The sequence below is a fragment of the Trachypithecus francoisi genome, unplaced genomic scaffold (genome assembly GCF_009764315.1).
Source record: "Trachypithecus francoisi isolate TF-2019V2 unplaced genomic scaffold, Tfra_2.0 Lachesis_group12, whole genome shotgun sequence".
NCBI classification, from domain to species: domain Eukaryota; kingdom Metazoa; phylum Chordata; class Mammalia; order Primates; family Cercopithecidae; genus Trachypithecus; species Trachypithecus francoisi.
The window spans coordinates 83,804,378-83,823,671 of NW_022681457.1; the positions used below are offsets into that span (position 1 = coordinate 83,804,378).

Below are 19,294 nucleotides of genomic sequence, written 5' to 3' on the forward strand. Positions count from 1 at the left end.
CTATAATCCCAGCTACTCAGGAGGCTGAGGCAGGAGAATTGCTTGAACCTGGGAGGCAGAGGCTGCCGTGAGCTGAGATCAGGCCACTGCACTTCAGCCTGGGTGACAGAACAAGACCTATCTCAAAAAAAAAAAAAAAAAAAAAAGTGTTGTGCATGTGTGTGATTGATATATATATACATCAAGGTATAGATATATCTTTAAGTACTTCCTTCTATAAAGCTGTAAAGACAAACCTCAGGGCAAGACTCACCGGGATCTGCTGGATCTCTCCCGTGTTAGTGATGATCTGCTGCATCACCTGCATGGTCTGTCCAGTGCTACTCTGGGCCTGCTGGGCTTGACCCTGTGGCTGGGCCTGGACAATCTGCACCTGCTGACCTTCTCCAACCTGCATTGTCACAGGCGTGGTCTAAAAGGAAGAGTTATGAGAATGCTGCATGAGTTCAGGCTTAGAGCCCACAGGATTACCAAGAGGTTAATAATCAGCAGTGTGCCGGAAGCAAACCCTCTCAATGAATGCCTAAACTCATCTCAATACTAGTAATACAGAGTCCTCTGGGTGTACAGCATTGCTAAAGCTACTCTCCAAAATGAAAGAAAAGCCAAAAATATTTTAAGGCTCACAGTACAAATATCTGCATGGGTCCCAAACATAAACCTCTGTGCCCCAAATGCTGCAACTTTTCACAGCCCCTTTAGTGATGATAAGGCACATACACTACAGAAAAAGTCAAAAGCAACCATAACAGTTTACTTCAGAAATAGTCAAAGTCAAGTCCGGGGCAGATGAATTTGGAGGGTAACATTAAATGGAAAGGGTATGGATTTATTTAGTTTGGGGTCATGTGCTCTTTCTTAGGCATGTAAGACATTGAGAGAAAAATAAAGCACAGGGGTGCATCTCCGAGGCTGACCCTAGTGCACACTGGCTCTCACCCCATTGAAGCCGCAGAGCAATTCCTGCCCACACTGGCCAGATGGCTGCTCTGGACCACAGTATGGCTTCCCACAGGAGAGCAAACACTGCTAACTCACTGGGCACTGTAAAGACACAGACTCTTAACTAAGTCTACCCCTAAATAATAGAGTTTAAGAAAGCAAGAACTCGGCCGGGCGCGGTGGCTCAAGCCTGTAATCCCAGCACTTTGGGAGGCCGAGACGGGCGGATCACGAGGTCAGGAGATCGAGACCATCCTGGCTAACACGGTGAAACCCCGTCTCTACTAAAAAAAAAAATACAAAAAACTAGCCGGGCGTGGTGACGGGCGCCTGTAGTCCCAGCTACTCGGTAGGCTGAGGCAGGAGAATAGCGGGAACCCGGGAGGCGGAGCTTGCAGTGAGCTGAGATCCGGCCACTGCACTCCAGCCTGGGCGACAGAACGAGACTCTTGTCTCAAAAAAAAAAAAAAAAAAAAAAGAAAGCAAGAACTCTAACTTTCTAAAAATAGCAATCTTGGATTTAAGAAATTTCTGCCCAATGTGTATGACTTGGCAGATTCTGTCTCTCACACACAAATATAGTCCTATGAAATGTACTCTTCTGAGAGATGGTAAAGACACAAGCTGCCAAAAGGGTCAATTATTCTTTCAAATCTCAAAACTTTAGTACTATTTGTGACTTTCACAGGTTACCTAGAGCAGTGAGCCTATCTGGCTCCTCTGGTGGTGGTAGTGATGGGGGGTGCGACGGTGAGGGTGTGTGTGGGTAGAGCCTTTTAAACTACACCTGTATATCCAATCCCTGACTTGAATTCTGTCACTCTCTCTCCCCCACTCGGAATTAATCACCTCAATAAGAAGACTATGGAAGTCTCAATGAATCATAAACTTCAACTGATGTTGCTATTCTGATGTTCTTAATTCTGACTGCATAGATTACTGAAAATTACAACTATGCATCCAAAGTTACAAGGGAAGGGGATGTGTTCTGGGAACGACAGATGAGATTCAAGGGATTACTAAGAAGAAATTACTACAAACTGGAGGAGGGCAGGAAAGAAAGACGACAGAGTGTTCTAAAAGTACATGCAGTGGGCTAGGCTAACAGAAAACATCTCTTCCATTCTTGTACCACAATTTTCAACTCAGCCTATTCCCAACTTCCATAAATAAGTTTCCAATTTATGACAGAAAACACAGGATTAATTTTACCAAAATATGCATTCTTTCCAACTCTGCTTTGATACATACGTATTCTGTCCTACAAAGGATATCTGCACTCAACTTGAAATAGCCATCACAACGGGTCCAGGGTGGTGTGACACAGCACAAGGCCACCCTGAGGCAGCAGGATGGTGAAAGAACAGCCAGGAAATGCTGGGAAGAACCAACTTCACCATCCTCACAAGCCTTATCAGCTCCAAGATGAGCACGTCTGGGTTGGCAGAGAAGAGGATAGATGAAATTCTCGCTGACTAAAAAGAAATGCATGCTGCCAACTCATCACTGTATTATATCAATTTTCCCAAGAGGATTTCCAAGGTATTTCTAAATCATTTCAGGAAAATGAGGGCTTGTGTTAGCATGGCAGCTGTCAAATCATGTATGGTGTGCCCTGCTGTCAGGGCACAACAGCCATGAGCTTCTTAGGATGATCAGCCAATCAGAGCCTGCCCTTGGCAGACTCCCTCTAAGTTCACTCTGTGAAGGGATAAAGCCTTTGGCAGGTAAAGCTTGTAGAGGCACAAGCATTAGCCAAAGAAGGTCCCTTAGGCATCATGGTACAATCGAGACCTTGAGGCAGTGACTGAGCAGCCATTATCTTTGAACCCTCCTGCCTAGCACAGTATCTGGCATAAAACAAGCACTCAATACATTTTTGTAATATGGGTAAGTAAATGATCAGGGAATAAATCCTAAAATCATAATTAACTTTTTTTTTTTGAGACAGAGTCTCGCTCTGTCACCCAGGCTGGAGTGCAGTGGCATGATCTCAGCTCACTGCAACCTCCGCCTCCCAGGTTCAAGAGATTCTCCTGCCTCAGCCTCCCGAGTAGCTGGGACTACAAGCACCCACCACCATGCCCGGCTAACTTTTGCATTTTTAGAAGAGATGGGGTCGCACCATATTGGCCAGGCTGGTCTCGAACTCCTGACCTTGTGATCTGCTTACCTTGGCCTCCCAAAGTGATGGGATTACAGGTGTGAACCACCGCACCTGGACAAATCATAATTACTTAAATCTACCTCCTAACTGGGCATGGTGGCTCATGCCTGTCATCCCACCACTGTGGAAGGCCAAGGTGAGAGGATGGCATGAAGCCAGGAGTTCGAGACCAGCCTGTGAAACATTAATGAGACCCCATCTCCACAAAAAAATTAAAAATTATCCAGGTGTGGTAGCACACGCCTGGGAGTCCCAGCTCCTCAGGAGGCTGAGGCAGAAGGATTGCTTGAGCCCAGTAGTTTGAACCTGCAGCAAGCTATGATTGTGCTACTCCAGCCGGGGTGACCAAGTGAGAACCTATCTTTAAAAAAACATCAATCCATCCATCTACCTCCACCCCATTTTTTTTTCTTCTAGGCAAACTCAGCTCCTTATTAGAATACACAAGGCTGTCCAGGATGCGTTCACTATCTATCTTTTCGAACTTGCCTAGATGGTCTCCTACGCTGACTACTTTCCCATGGCTCCCTGTACTGTTTCTCACTTTTAAGCCTTTGCTTATGCTGTGCCCTCAACTGGCAACACCACCCTTTCCTGCTTTTTTTTTATTAATTTCCACTGTTCCCTAAGACTCATATTACTTCCTTCAGGAACATTATCTGACCACCTCCTTCACATCTTTCTTAACTACTCATCCTCTCTCTCTCTCTCTCTCTCTATATATATATATATATTTTTTTGAGACAGCATCTTGCTCTGTCACCCCAGCTGGAGTACAATGGCACAATCACAGTTCACTGAGGCCTTGACTTCCTTGGCTCAAGCGATCCACCCAACTTAGCCTCTTAAGTAGCTGGGACACAAGTGCATGCCACCATGGCTGGCTAATGTTCTGATTTTTTGGTAGAGACAGGGTCTCACCATGTTGCCCAGGCTGGTCGTAAACACGTGGGCTCATGTAATCTTCCTGCCTTGGCTACCCAAAGTGTTGGAATTACACACATGAGCCACCACATGCCCCTGCCTTTTTTTTTTTAAATTAAAGAAGAGGTCTTGCTGTGCTGCCCAGGCTGAAGTGCAGTGGCATGATCCTATCTCACTGTAACCCAAACTCCTGGGTTCCTCTCACCTTGGCCTCCCAAAGTGCTGGGATTACAGGCATGAGCCACTACCCTGAACCAAGGTACTTCTTTTGATGTGTTCCTGTAACACCCTGTACACATTCTCACGTGGAGGTATAACCTTTAAGTATTTGTATCCCCAACTAAATTGTGAATTCCTTGAAAATAAGGACTGTTGTATTCATGCTGTATCCCTAATACATAGTACAGGACTTTACCCTCAGAGGATGCTCAGTGTTTAATGAATAAACAATGATTGACAGAGAATTTGGATTCAGAGCTCACAGTACAGAGTTCTCTGCAGCCTCACATGACCCCCAACAAACATGAATGCTACTGCTCTCAACAATACTACTGGGGAGAGAAAGAGTCCTCTGATTACTATCGTAAAAAGAGAAGGTCACTTGACACAAATATGGGACACAGAAATGACGGGGAGAAGGAGTATGCAAACTGGCAATGATACCTAATCTCTCCTTTTAAGGGCACAAATTCCACTTCTGACACAGACACACAGACAGCAGGCATGGAGTTCACTTTAGTACCTCTACAGAGATCCCACTACTCTTCATAAGGCATTTCAGACATTTTTTTTTCCCTTCTAAAATTTCTGAGAACACACTGTCCACTACACTTTCTTCATTTGACCTTTGAGAAAAACAGGGTCCAGAGAGATTAGGGTGACATCTCACCCCAGTAGCTGAATCTGGGGAAAAGTTCCCGTTTCCAGACTTTAAATCCAGTGCTCTCTAATGATCTGGCTGCCTCTCTGCCCTCATCAAGCTCTGCCCATCCAAAAACCTAAGGGGCACTGTCTTGCTGGATGGGCATCCTCAGCAGCTCACAGACCTGGCCCTGCTGAGGCTGTGCGATGATGATCTGCCCAGGCTGGATGGTGGTCGTGGAGCTGGTGGTCTGCTGGCCTTGCTGCTGGCCCTGGACTTGGACAGCGGTGGGCTGCTGAGCCAGCGTGAAATAGTACTGGACTGGCTCGGCAGGAGTTACAGACTGGCGCACCTCCTCCTGTTGGGTGGAAAGAGAGACAGGTAAGAGGAAAAGAACTGACTCAGCAGCCACCACAGTGAATTTCCACTCTTCCCCCAAACAGGCTATGTGCAGTTGCCTGCTGAATGCTGAGCTCTCCACATTTGAAGCCAAAGGAAAGTGGAATTCAAAGAGACCAGTTATGCTAAATCAAACTAAAAATAACAGATCCTATAGGCTTCACAAAACATACAGCCAATTTCTGAAGTACGAAATAATCACCCATTGCATGATAAGTTGCAAACGGGCAAATAATTACCATAACTAAAAACCACGCACCAGCAGTGCTTGTCAGTAAATGCTGTCAAGGCCTGTGATCTGAGAACAGTGCTAATTGCACGTGTTGGGAAGATGCTACCCAAACATCATGCCTCTCAGGCCTGGTCCCAATCTCCCAAACAGGCAGCACTCTTCTCATTTTATCCCCACCACTTCAAGGCGGACAGAACAGGTTAATGGGAAACAGGGCTTTTCCTGAGCTGAAATTTCAGGATCGAGAGCACTGGTAGGCAAGTACCCAGCTTTTCACAGCTTGTTGAAAGCTCTGTGGTCACGAAGGGCATGTCTATCCAGTGTCACATCTGGTTCTGGTTGTACTTAGCCACAGAAGCGCAACCCAGGGGGCCTGATGGACAGCTCTCCGCTGGGGTACTGCCTTGGCTGATTCTGTCCGATCTGCGGAGTGGAGACTGTTCCTTCTTCAGCTGATGTTTTCCATGGCAGAAGGAGTAAACAACCCTCTCCCAGCCACCTTGAGCTCACAGCTGAGAGTGTAGGATGTTTACACACACTACAGCATGGTTATAGCCCACAGGGTCCAGGGTTGGTCAGCCCCTGACCACTGACACAGAACGGCGTCTGATCCGGAGTGACCTGTGTGACACATGGTGCCCCTGCCTGGGACAACAAAAACAATAAAAACATAGAACCACTTGGGCTGGCTGAGTAAAAATATTAGCTAAATTTACTCATGTCCTTATTCAGGGCAAAGTTTGCCATGTTCCAGAAAAGAGGAAAAGACACTTCTTAGAAGTACACAAACCCTGTGGACTGCCTCAAACTCCCCAAAGTAACATTTACAAAGCTGGTACTGACCCCATTCCCAACATTATGTTAGGTGCCCTGAACTGTGCTTCCAAAGTACTGTCCTCACAGTATACACTTTTGCACTTTCATGTCAAATTAACTGTCTGTTCTACTAAAATGTAAGTGCCATGAGGGCAAAGCCTAGCTCCCTCTTGTTCTCTGCTATCCCCTGCGTTCCCAGGTAGGCACTCAATAAGTGCTTGCTGAATGATGAACGCATTTATTTAGACAGGCAGACAGAGGCAGGAAAGTACTTCTCTGAATCTAAGTTGGTGGTATGACAAATTCTCTTAAACCCAACAGTTGTTACCAATAGAAAAAAGTAGTCTCTGAACTCTCTTTTGGTACCTCTGGGACTGTGGCTATAGTGTGGGGAAGCAGCTGGTGTCCCCTGTGGAACAGAGCTGAGTATCCTTTGTTTGCCTGATGACTGGGGGCCAGGACACTAAAACTAGGACTGCCAGTATCTAGGCCCTGAGAAACATGGGTCTCTGCATGACACGGTTACTTGACAGCTATCTATCCAGCTTAGGGAGATACCTGTAATATTCTGGCTTTCTAAGTTAATATATGAACTGACTTTCTAGGTTAATATATTCTGTGCTTCAGACACAAACAGTTTTAACCCTCAATATGATTATGCTGAGGCAGAAGGAAAAGGAGATTCCCTTTTATTTTCATCTAGGTCTCAATTTCCACAACAACTTAAAAATGGCAACGTCAACTCCATTTCAACCCCAACTTATCATCATTATAAATAAATGTCAGCCTGGAAACTAGGTCTTGGCTGTGGCAAGGCTAAAATATTGATACCTTTTGCAGCCAAGAAACAGAGGCCAACTGCTCTTTGCAAAGCTGTTGAAGTAGGTTCAAGGTACTTGTGTTCCACTGAGCTCTCCCTTCTTATTTTACAAAAAATACAAATCACTGAAATCCAGACCTAACTTGGAAAAGCTCTCGGGTAATGAGAGGGTATACAGGACTGAAAGCCCTAGAACCATCTGTGTAGGAAGCTAGGCAGCAGGGAGACACCTGCATTTTCTAGCCCTGACCTGTGATTGTTTCGTCTCCAGTTATCCCCGACTACAGCTGATCTAGTATCGAATATGATCTTTTTGTCAGACAAAAAGCAAACCCTTTAAAAACCCCTTCCAGAACCCAAAACACCTCTTGCCAAAAACTGTGAGAGCAAGTAAAGCGCTCCTCCTATGCTGCTTACTAAATCCTCTTAAAAACTGTTTATGAACTAGACAATATCTAGGACGCTGTGAGAATCAAGTGGAGGCACCTAGGTTTGTGTTGTTAGGACAAGGCACAACTGTTCTCAAATCAATGAAATAGAAGAAGGTATATCTAAGGCTCTTCTGCATTATGAAGACTCATTCTGCTAGTGGAAGTCAAGCTAGCAAGGAAATGATTATGCTTGGTTTAAAGAAATGGGTGAAATGACATTTCAATGGGCAGGAACTTTCAACTCATAGCTTTAGTGGGACAGAAGTCAGGCCTCAACTACCTACTACCTTCAAATAATCTTTACTTGCTTCTCTGAAGAACAAGCGAAACTCCCAAGCATCTTTGAGAAGTCAGGGCCTTGGACTCACAATTCAATATTTCTGGCTAGTTCCTTATCCCAGCAGTGGGAGGTTGTCCCAAGTGGTAGAACAATCGTTTAATGACTGGATCAATCCAGAATGGGGCACTTGCTCAACTTTAGCAGTGGCCTCCCCAACTAGAGGGCTTGCTCTTGGAATCTTTTCAGAAGCTGAGACTGACGAACAGTGCCAGAGAAGAGCAGCATCACATCCTAGGGTCATCTCTACAGTGTTGTGCAGTCAGCCCTGACTGGAAAAAAGTACATTCTCTTTAGCAACAAGAGTGAACTGCTGCCTCCTTCAGAAAGGGTGGGTTTTGGAGAGTAGGCGTTTTAAAGGACTTTAGGAAGTGCCAGCCAATTTGGAGCCTGGGAAAACTTCGTGTCTACAGAGGATTAAAAATGCTATCTTAGAATTTCAGGCCAGCTTTCAGCAATCTCAACCTTTCAAAGGCCAGGCAGCAGCTGTCCCGAATACGATGCCAATCAATGGCTTGAACACCTACAAAGAACTAAATCCAAGCAACAAGAAGCTGTTTCAGCTAAACACACTTTAAAAGCAGATGGATCATAGCATTTCGAGTCTGGCTAAGATGGAATAAGGAGCCGTGTGACGCCCTGAGAGACCCAGAAGCACTGAGGAATCTGAAGGAACTGACAGGATGTGACCCTTCTCTCCAGCCAGTGTATTCAGCAGGCAGCCCATAGAAAACAAGGACTTAGCACAATGAGAGTGAGCAAGGCCTGATTTCATCACAGAGTTCACCATCCTGTTTTAAAGGGGGCTTCTGATAGACAAAAGGAGAGAACAATTTCAACAAGGAAAGCAGGTGTACGATACTCTCTGTTCTGAAGGAAGAGAAATGGCCTGAGTTCTTGTTGTTGTGACTGCTTAACAGAGGAGGGCAGGACCCCCAAGAGGAGGAATTGAGCCTGTGGGCACAAACCTGCAATGTTTCAAAGCCGATGCGTAGCTGGGGACGACTGTGGCAGCCTGCCGCTGTAAACATCCGACTGAAAGCTCCTCTGAACACCTTACAGCTTCCAGTCAAGGATGTTTACAGTAGCAAAGACTGCCCAGAAAGAACGGAGACGCAGTAAGGCACATCCTACTCTAGTAAGGAGGTGACAGAGGGCTTGCTAATCCAAAGGCCCTCATGCAGGGTCAGAATGACAAATGTTGATTAGGATGCCACTTCTCCTAGACTTTCTCTGACTGGCTATTAATACAGGCTGGGATGGGGAGAATGGTTGTCACTGAATGACTACTTCTAAGGATAATATACTATGAAATAATTTATTAAAAATAAAGTTTCATATAACAAAGAAAGCAGCACAAGGCACAGCTTTGCTCCTGTGAGATTCTGCCATTATTTCCCAAGTGTCTCTACTACATCTAGTGAATCACGCAATCTGCATACTTAAAACAATGAGCTCTAAAGGACAGAGGTCTATTACAATCACAATTAAGAGCTATATGCACCCAAGGTGCTGAAAAAACAACTAGTGTGACCTTTGGAGAGGCGCAGGCAGAAGAGAGGGGAAGGGAGACATTCATATTCTTTCTTGTGATTGCTTGGAAAACAGCTCAAGTGGTGGTTCTCAAATCTGGTTGCACATTCAAAGCATTCGGGGAGTTTTAAAAGGTACTGATGCCTGGGCTCCATCATGAGATTCTGATTCAGCTGATGTGGGGTACAGCCTGGGTGCCGGTATTTTTAAAACCCCAACAGGTGATTCTAGTGTGCAGTCAGGGCACTATATAAAGATATAAAGAACCACAATATAGAGGATGAGAAAACACAGTCCATTCACTCCAAATACCACTGTGCACACAGAGAAGCTGTTTCTTAAAAATCTAAAATCTATAACTTTCTGGGAATATTCTTCCATCCCAGATGAAGAGCTCTGATAGACTTCCTAAGATACCTTGAAATGAGCTTCACTTTACCACTTGTAACTAAAGTCTTTCATTTTTATTTTGTCCATTTTCACTGAAATACCACTTCAGAGGCACTGAGTTAAAAGTATCCAGAAATGAGTAACAGAAGGTTATGTTCAGAATGAATCTGGTCTAGAAACGAGGAGCAACACGAATAGCAAATGACTTGTGCTGAGAGAGGAGAAGGAGCGTATCTGACACCAGTATGCAAAGCGCTCTTCAGTCAGCAGCAACTGCAATGCCTTCACAGCTCACCTGACGCTTTGGAGGTTTCAGTTCATCTCTTGGAACAATATCGATGAGAAAATCAAACTGATCAAATTTTGTAATTGCCATGGCGATATCATTTCTCTGTAACAAAGAAAAGTGGTGTGAAAAATTAGCCTGGGGAGAAACTAGTTCACTTGGCTTTATACCCTCCAAGTAAGGTAAGATGAGTTTTAAGCCAAACTAAATACCCATGGGCAAGTCTACAGCTGAAATAAGCACAGCCAAACTCATATACTTTAAATGATCAGACCTGGTGGACAATCATCAACAAAAAAGAAAGAGATACATGCAACTCACACTCTAAAATGGGATATCTGAGCCTCCAACCATTGCTACTCCTTCTGGATCCTCTCCCCGCGATTTTCAAATTATAAACTTAGTAATCTCAATTAGTAGGTTTCTGGTCCTTTTGTGGGTTAGCAAAGTTAGGTTTATAATCCTTTTAAGGCTCTAAATCATATTTTCCCTTTGGTTCACAAGTAGTTATAATCTACTTTGGATTTCTTAGGTAAAATCCTAATTCAATAACTTTTTGCAACATTTTCAAGTCACTGGATCTGTATACACTAAGTTCTCACAAGCTGTGGTTTTTATTTGGGAATTCAAAACTGCAATAGGTTTATCATTGCAGTTTTGAATTCCCAAATAAAAACCACAGCTTGTGAGAATTCTGATATTCATAGTCTGTGCTATGAACAGCAGCAGGAGAGGTCAGACAACATAGGAGTCAGATGGCTAATGATACCGAAACCAAGACCTGCTCTAATGGGGGTTTCTCTCCAAGTGTGATACTTCCTTTCTTTGAATAATAAAATTAAAAGATTTTTACTAAAACCCAACATATTATGTATGTTAAGATTTGTGTACTTTACTAAAGATTTAAAGCAAAAGGAAAAACAATAAGAAAAAACACTGAACTCTAGTGAATGATATGCATGTTAAAGTATTTGGGCAAAGTAAACTTTACAATGCACTTAGACTACTTGGAAGGATAGATAGAGGGATAAATAGATATGGGAATAAAATAAGCATAGTAAAATGTTTATGGTAGAATCTAGGTTGTAAGTATACAGGTATTCACTGTAAACTTTGCTTATGTTTGAAATTTTTAATAATAAAATGCTGGGGAAAATGTCAACATACTAACAGAAATCCTTAGCAAACTCTATACCACACCTTAAAAGGTGACTCATCAGACAAAACAGGAGAGGATGGAAATTCTCTTTTTCTTTCTTTCCCTTGTATCTGTGATGGCCCTATGCCTCTGAAATGCAAAACTCTAGTCCACCCTTCTTGCCAACCACCAGCTTGACGATAAACCCTTCCAACTGAAGCAGGGCCCATCTTAAGACTGCCAGGACTCATTTAAGATGACTACAATATAGTGTCGCATTTTTTGATGTCACCTACTCAATCTATCTAAATGGCTCATTTACCGATGGAATAAAAGGGGAAAAAGAAAAATAATAAACATCTCCAACATATAACAAAATGTTCTAGAGTATTTTGGAAACATAGATGTACTTAAGTTGGTCTTTCTAAAATTTTTACTTTGCTTTTAAAATTCCCTGAGGCAGGAGGATCGCTTGAGCCAGAAGTTTCAAGACCAGCTCTGGGCAACATAGTAAGGCCTCATCTCTACAACAACAAAAATTTTAAGCCAGATATGGTGGCACGCACCTGTAGTCTCAGCTACTTGGGAGGGTGAGGTGGGAGGATCACTTGAGCCCAGGAGGTCAAGGCTGCAGTGAGCTGTGATTGAGCCACTGCACTCCAGCCTAGGCCATAGAGTGAGACCCTGTCTCAAAAAATAAAAAAGGAATATAGAAAGTTCCTTCTAGCCCTTTCCAGTCAACATCCTTCCCCACACTCCCCTAAATCTGGGCATCCACAACTCTGATTTCTATCACCATAGGTGGTAGTAATAATGCATTGTATCATGCACTATGTAATTTTTTCCCTCTGGTTTCTTTTGTTAACATAGTATCTTTGAGATTTATCCATGTTGTATGGAGCAATGGTTTGTTTCTTTTTATTGCTGAGGAGGAATCCATTTCATTAATACCTCAGAATTTGTTTATGTATTCCTATATTGATGGACACTTGAATTGTTTCCAGTTTTGGGGTAGTATAAATAAGGTTGTTAAGAACACTTTTATACAAAAATGGCTATAGTTCTTTTGGGTACATACCTAGGAGTGAAATGGCTGGGTTACAGAGTAGGGGGATATGTTTATTAGAAAGTGCCAAATAGTTTTTCAAAGTGACTGTACCACTTTACATTCTGACCAGTAATATCTGAGTTTCAGACACTCCACTTCCTCACCAACTGTGGTACTGTCAGTCTTTTTTTATTTTAGGTATTCTAGTGGGTATAAACCAGTATCTCACTGCAGTTTTAATTTGTATTTCCCTGACGACTAATGATGTTGCACACCTTCTCGTGGCTTTATTGAGCATTTGTTTATCTTTTTTTCTGAAGGTCTGTCCAAGTGTTTTGCCTATTTTGAGACAGAATCTCGCTCTGTCGCCCAGGCTGGAGTGCAGTGGCTTGATCTCAGCTCACTGCAAGCTCCGCCTCCCGGGTTCAAGTCATTCTCCTGCCTCAGCCTCCCAAGTAGCTGGGACTACAGGCACCCGCCACCTCGCCCGGCTAGTTTTTTATATTTTTCGTAGAGACGGGGTTTCACTGTGTTGGCCGGGATGGTCTCGATCTCCTGACCTCGTGATCCGCCCGTCTCAGCCTCCCAAAGTGCTGGGATTACAGGCGTGAGCCACCGTGCCTGGCCATGTATTTTATTTTCTAATCTGAATTGCTCTTGAAGGGAGCTTTAACTGGATCTCTCTGGATCTACAGACTAACTTCAAGGCAGCATAAATTCTGTGACTTCAACATGCATGTCATTTATTGGAGTTCAGTATTTTTTCCTTTTTTTGCTTTAAAACTTTCATATAGTAACGTACACAAATCCTAACTTTAAGCTGCATTGACAAGCTGTACTAGAATGCAGGCTTCCCACAGATAAGGATTTTTGTCTGTTTTGTGTATTGTTAATCCCCAGATCCTAGAAAAGCGCCTGGCACATTGTGGGTGTTCAGTTTTTTTTAGAATAAATGAATAAACACATGTATTTTCTACTTTGTAGGTAAAGGGAAGCAAAAAGAGAAAACAATTTATTTTCTTGGCTTCATGGTTAAAATAGTGCCACTGTTTTATACTTGTTACACCCTTCTTCTTGTATCTGGGAAACCTTTCCTCTAAAAGCCAGGGCTTGGCTATAGGGTGAGGGTTTCTAGAGTCAATGACCAAGGGCTCTGCATACAGTATGTATGTGGAGTTGCTGGGTTAAAATTAAAATTTAAAAAAAAGGAAGAGGAGGAAGGAAGGAAAAAGGAGGAAGGAAGGAGGGAGGGAGGGAGGAGGGAGGGAGGGGGGAAGGAAGAGGAGGAGGAGAGGAGGAGGAGGAGAAGAAGAAGAAGGAGAAGGAGGAGGAGGAGAAGGAGAAGGAGAAGAAGAGGAGGAGGAGGAGGAGGAGGAGGAGGAGGAGGAGGAGGAGGAGGACTCCTCTCAGGAAGGCAGACAAAGAACAAAAAGCCTAACGAAGCTAGTGAGACTCCTGATACTTTCTGGAACCGTCCTTTCCTGGAATCTCTCAAGGCTCCCAAGCAGAAGTTGTTTACGTCTGGAAACAGGTAAATACTCTATCACTTGAGCCTCTGTTTATAGTGAGGGCTCACCAAGGGAAAAGAGTTCAGTCACTAAGCTGTGAAAACCAGGAGAGAATTGACTAAGATTTTTGGTGGAGAAGCACAATCACCATGGCTAGAAGATATGTCTGCCTCCCAACAGTGGAGATGCCAATTACATGTCAGCTTGATAGAGGCCTAAAGAAGAACAATCTTTGGTCCAAAGCCACCTGTTCTTCTTTGCAGGAGAACAGGCAAAGGTGGCCGCTTACCCCAGTTTTCCTAATCTAAGTCTGCAATAATACCTGTAGAGTCCGGCGCTTGTTATCTTCTGTGTGAATCCAGGCTCGAAGAGTCAACTCTGTGATAAAAATCTGGGCTGCCTTGGCAAAGAGTACAGGCGCTTCTGCACTGATCATCTGTAACAGACACAGGCCCTCCCTGTCAATCACCAGCAAGTCATTCAAACCAGTCTGTCTCTTGCCTCATTGCCTAGCATGGGACTATGGGGCAAGGGTCAAAAAATGAGGTGGTATGCTCAAGAGATTCCAAGGTAAAATAAATCCATGAGTAGGAACAAAGCAGGGAACAGGGAGAAAGAATACTTATTTAGCACCTACCATGTGCCAAACCTCGTGCAAGGTGCTTTCTTACCCTTATAATAGCCTTTCAAAGAAACTAGGGTTTAAGAGAGATGAAGTGACGTGCCCATAGCCATAGAGCCAGTAAGTGGCAGGGTTTAGGTTCTAATCCAAGGAGAAACAATATGGGGAAGGAGAATGAGCTTGAAAGCCAATGGATTTGGATAAAACTGCAGGCTTCCCATCCTTTTGGGCTTTGTTTTTCACACACTGAAAAAGAGGATAACCATCCAGTTTTATCGTGGCAATCAAATGAGATAATATATGTACCCAGCACAGGACTTGGCACATAGGAAGTGCTCAAGCCATATAAACTTGATGTGTCTGATTTCAAAGCTGAAACTCTTGGTCAAACAAGGTTCTAAACCTTTGGTGAGGTAGTCTGTGCAGGCTACAGTCACAGAAAGAGCTCTGGAGTTAAAGCAGCAGCAGATGGGAAATGCGATCTTGGTCCTAGCACTCTGGGTGAGTCACTTAACCTCTTTGTGTCTATTTCCATTATCTGTAAAATGGAACTGATAATTCTTATTATATCAAATCTCACAGGGCTACTGTGAGGAAGAAAGGAGCTAATAAAAAGGAAAATTGCTATCACTTGTTAGCTTTCTGTGAAAATACAAGACTATTAATTTTGAGTGGTAAAGAGACAGAGTTCCTCTTTCTCTGAGATCTATAATGGAGATGGACTCCTAGGAATACAGAAATGGCAAGCCCAAGCAAACCCTCTCACAAGTATTATTCATGTAAAAGAAACTCACAGATCAAAAGGTTAGAGCAGGTTGAATATCATTATCAAAAATTTCTTAAGAGTTCAGATCAACAAACTATATGTTATAAGATGCTAAGATGATGGCACTGTCCTGTTGACTTGATGATACATGTATATGCTACACTGTGAAAGGAACTGTGAGATACCAGCTGGGCATGGTGGCTCATGTCTAATCCTAGCACTCTGGGAGGCCGAGGCTGGAGGACTGCTTGAGTCCAGGAGTTCGTGACTAGCCTGGGCAACACAGTGAGATCCTGTCCCCCGCTCCAAAAAAACATTAAAAATTAGCCAGGCATGATGGCATGTGCCTACAGTCCCAGCTACTTGGGAGGCTGAGGTGGGAAGATCACTTGAGCCTGGGAGGTAAAGGCTACAGTGAGCCATGATTATGCCACTGCCCTCCAGCCTGGATGACAGAGTGAGACCCTGTCTCAAAAAGAAAGAAAAGACCAGATGTGGTGGCTCACATCTGTAATCCCAGCACTTTGGGAGGCCAAGGCAAGCAGATCACCTGAGGTCGGGAGTTCAAGACCAGCCTGGCCAACATGGTGAAACCCTGTCTCTACAAAAAATACAAAAATTAGCTGGGTGTGGTGGCGGGCGCCTGTAATCCCAGCTACTTGGGAGTCTGAGGCATGGGAATCGCCTGAACCTGGGAGGCAGAGGTTGCGGTGAGCCGAGTGGAGCTCGCACCACTGCACTGCAGCCTGGATAACAGAGTAAAACTCTCAAAAAAAAAGAAAAGAAAACAAAACAAAAACCAACAACAACTATTTTTTCAACATCTAAAAAAACCAGGATATCCTTAATTTTCAGGATGATCCATATAGTAACCAAAACTGCTCAATTTTGGCTCACTTAACAATTTTAAACAGGAATCAAATAAAGCAACAGACAGTAATTTTTTGTGTGTTTTTGTTTAATTAAACTTTGAGCTCTAGAGCAATGAACAAAAACCTACCCATCACTCAGCTTCAATAAGAAATAATAAAAATGAATGTGAATTCACCTTCACATCTTCATCCAGCTTCATAATCTTCTTAATACGAGCCAATGGGAGTTCCTGCACTCGGAAGTCTTTCTGAAATGAACAACAAGAGATGCATAAATGGTGGGCACAATCAACAGTGTGGCAAAGCATGACAGGCAGCAGGAAACACTCTGGCTTAGTCCCTCTCTTCAGGAAGTTGGGAGAGGAGGTACAGATGAAATGAAGAAAACACAAGCTCCAGAGCAAAATTCTTCTTAACATATGCAGGTCTTCGAAGAATTAGTGGGCTTTAGAAAAAGCTTAGGATGGCCTCTAACAGTGCCCTCATGAAACGGAGCGCCAAGCAGTATCTGTTTTTTTGGTTTGTTTGTTTTCATCAGCACAACATAAAGGGACATTATGAGCGCCTTCTCTTTTTTCCAAGTAAGTTTACCAGTCTGCAATATGCAGATTAAAATGAGATTTCTGTCTCAGGGGTATTCCTCTAAAGTTCCAGTTCTTTCTTCCATTCAGTGATAAACTGGAACAGCAACGCCAGGGCACTTGACCACAGTGACCCACAGTTCTTCACAGCTGGCAGTGGCCACATCTGACATTTGCAGTAACCTGACAACAGAAATTGGGGAGGAGAGCTCCTTTCCCATCACAATAGCCATGGCCTTGCCTCCAAAATTTGTTTCAAGTGGGGGTAGAGGAGCACAGAAAAAGGATGGGGAGAACTTATCAGCTGCCTTTTAGGAACAGCTGTGGTATTCTTTCTTAAACAAGCCCGGAGTGGGGGAGGACCATATAACTTTACTGTGAATATAATTTAGGAAAGGGCTTTTTTGACCAGCACTACTCAATAATTTGAAATTTAAGCCCTTTTTTGTTTTATTTGAAAACTACTGGTATTTAAACGCATGCCCAATGATGGATGCAATTCTAGGAAAAAAATCAATTTTGAGTTTCTGAGCTGCAATGAGGAGAAAGGTGCAAAGGCAGATATTAGCTAAAATCAGCAAAATCTCTACTGGGACTAGGTGTCAAATGATTGATTCTATAAGTGGTCTGAAATATGACTCACTAAACCCAATATGCTCACCTGGAAATTTGCATCACCACATTATGGAAGCAGCAGCTATTATTTGAGATTTGATGTAAATTAACAAGCATAAGTGAACTTTCTTTTCTAAGACCAACAGAAAATCTCAAATATATGTCAAAAAAGTTATTTTGGAAAACCATCAACAGTTTTCCCAGAACCTATTTTATGATTACAGAAAGAAGAGAATCTATTAGGATAAAATGTACACCAAGACATCTAATTTTTCCATGCAAACCCAACAAGCTGCTTGGCTACCACTCTGCTCTACAAACTTCAAACACCAATTTTTCATCTTTTCCTTTTCCAAATTAGGTATCAACATTTTCCATGAAGCCTCTACTAAAACTAACCCTGGAGTAACGGGGACTCAGAAGTTCAGTTTATTAAAATTTCAACAAAAGGAAATAGTAGCACAGATTCATTCTGTTCTTGTTTTTCCCTTTGCTCTTTCACTTCCTGATTCAAGTAACTCAACTAATAGTAAATGTATGATACCTACTACTATGCAAAAATACACATGTAGGCCAGGCACGGTGGCTCATGCCTGTAATCCCAGTACTCTGGGAGGCTGAGATGGGAGAACCGCTTGAGGCCAGGAGTTTGAGACCGGCCTGGTCAACATAGTGAGACCCCATTACTATTTAAAAAATAAAGAAAGAAAAAATACACATCTACTCCTACCTTTGACAAGCATGTGGTTTGTCAGAGACAGTCACATGAAAACATTATAATCCCCTATCCAAAACTGGAAGGGAGGGATATAAAATCCCATGGGGACACAAAGAAGGACACGTTGCTAGGGACAGCTAGCAATGTAGGGCTGGAGGGAGAGTGAGGGATTGGAAATGTTCCACAAAGGGGATGACATCTGAACTGTGTCTAAGGGATTCTGGGAATTTGCCTGTTGAAAAAGTATGAGAATGTTATTCAGACAGAACAACAAAGACAGAGATACAAAAAATCACAGTCTATTTAAGTTTTAGATCTATGACCTGAGTACAGAGGTGAGAAGCAGGAAAGAGGATACTGGGTTGGAGCCAGATCCTTAAGAGATTTTTTTTAAAGTTTAATCCCAGAAATCAACCACTGGTCTTCCTTCTTGTGTGGCATATCACAGAAGATGATGACACTACACAGAAATGCCAAAGAGAATGCTAGGGATGATCACTCCTTTGGAAAGCCTCCCAGGCTGATACATACAGCACAAGATGATCATAGATTTAGCTCTCTTGCAAGTGTGCTCTCATTTGGCTTGGTTTTAAATATAATTTGTACAAGAATGTTCCATGATTACTGAACTAAAGCCCAAAGCTGATAAAAAAGACCTCTTTCCCCAAATGGAAAGAGTAAAATATTACTCCTTCAATTTCTATTCTTTAATCAAAAGCAACAAAGATCAAGGATCAAGAGATCATTCCTGCCTTGCAGAGATGTAAAATGCAGCAGAAATTTACAATAAGCTCTGCTTTAATCTCCTTCCCAAAGCTTTCATTTGTGACAAACTATTTTTCCATGTTCCTGAAACCTTGAGATCTCAAGGAGCAGTGTGTAAAAGTGGATCTTGAGGTGTGTGTATGGTTCATCCCTGTTGACAATCACCCAGCTTTCTATTAATCCTATTGTAGCTTTCTAGTTACATGTAAGGATTTACCATAAGCTTGTTGGAAAGGGCGGGCCCTCTACAAACAGTAGACTGAGGCCCCCGAAACTTGGACTCATGCTCCCCACTTCACTGGCTACTATGTAACTGAAGGGAGTAACATTTAACTCTTTAACTCCTTCTCCTGATACTGATCCAATTGGAAGAACAGCTGACACATATTTTTTCCCCCCCTACTTTTGGGAGTTACATCAGTAAGGAAAAGAGCAGATTATCTCTCAGAACATTCTCATGCTCCTGACCACTACCAAAGAACTACGTTAAAAATGCTGCCATCTGAAACTGCTGCATTTCAA

General features: G+C 43.1%; 1 protein-coding gene across 11 annotated transcripts in view; it reads right to left on the reverse strand.

Moving 5' to 3' along the window:
- The window catches only part of NFYC (nuclear transcription factor Y subunit gamma), an 81,800-nt gene that overhangs the window by 8,114 nt on the left and 54,392 nt on the right, over nt 1–19,294 (reverse strand). For all 11 annotated transcript variants that reach the window (XM_033226915.1, XM_033226916.1, XM_033226917.1 and 8 more), the window contains 5 exons: nt 16,270–16,341; nt 14,156–14,269; nt 10,149–10,244; nt 5,080–5,253; nt 254–412 (listed from right to left, as the gene is read on the reverse strand). In XM_033226915.1, the coding sequence (XP_033082806.1) occupies nt 254–412; nt 5,080–5,253; nt 10,149–10,244; nt 14,156–14,269; nt 16,270–16,341 (615 nt within the window). The remainder of the gene's footprint in view (nt 1–253; nt 413–5,079; nt 5,254–10,148; nt 10,245–14,155; nt 14,270–16,269; nt 16,342–19,294) is intronic.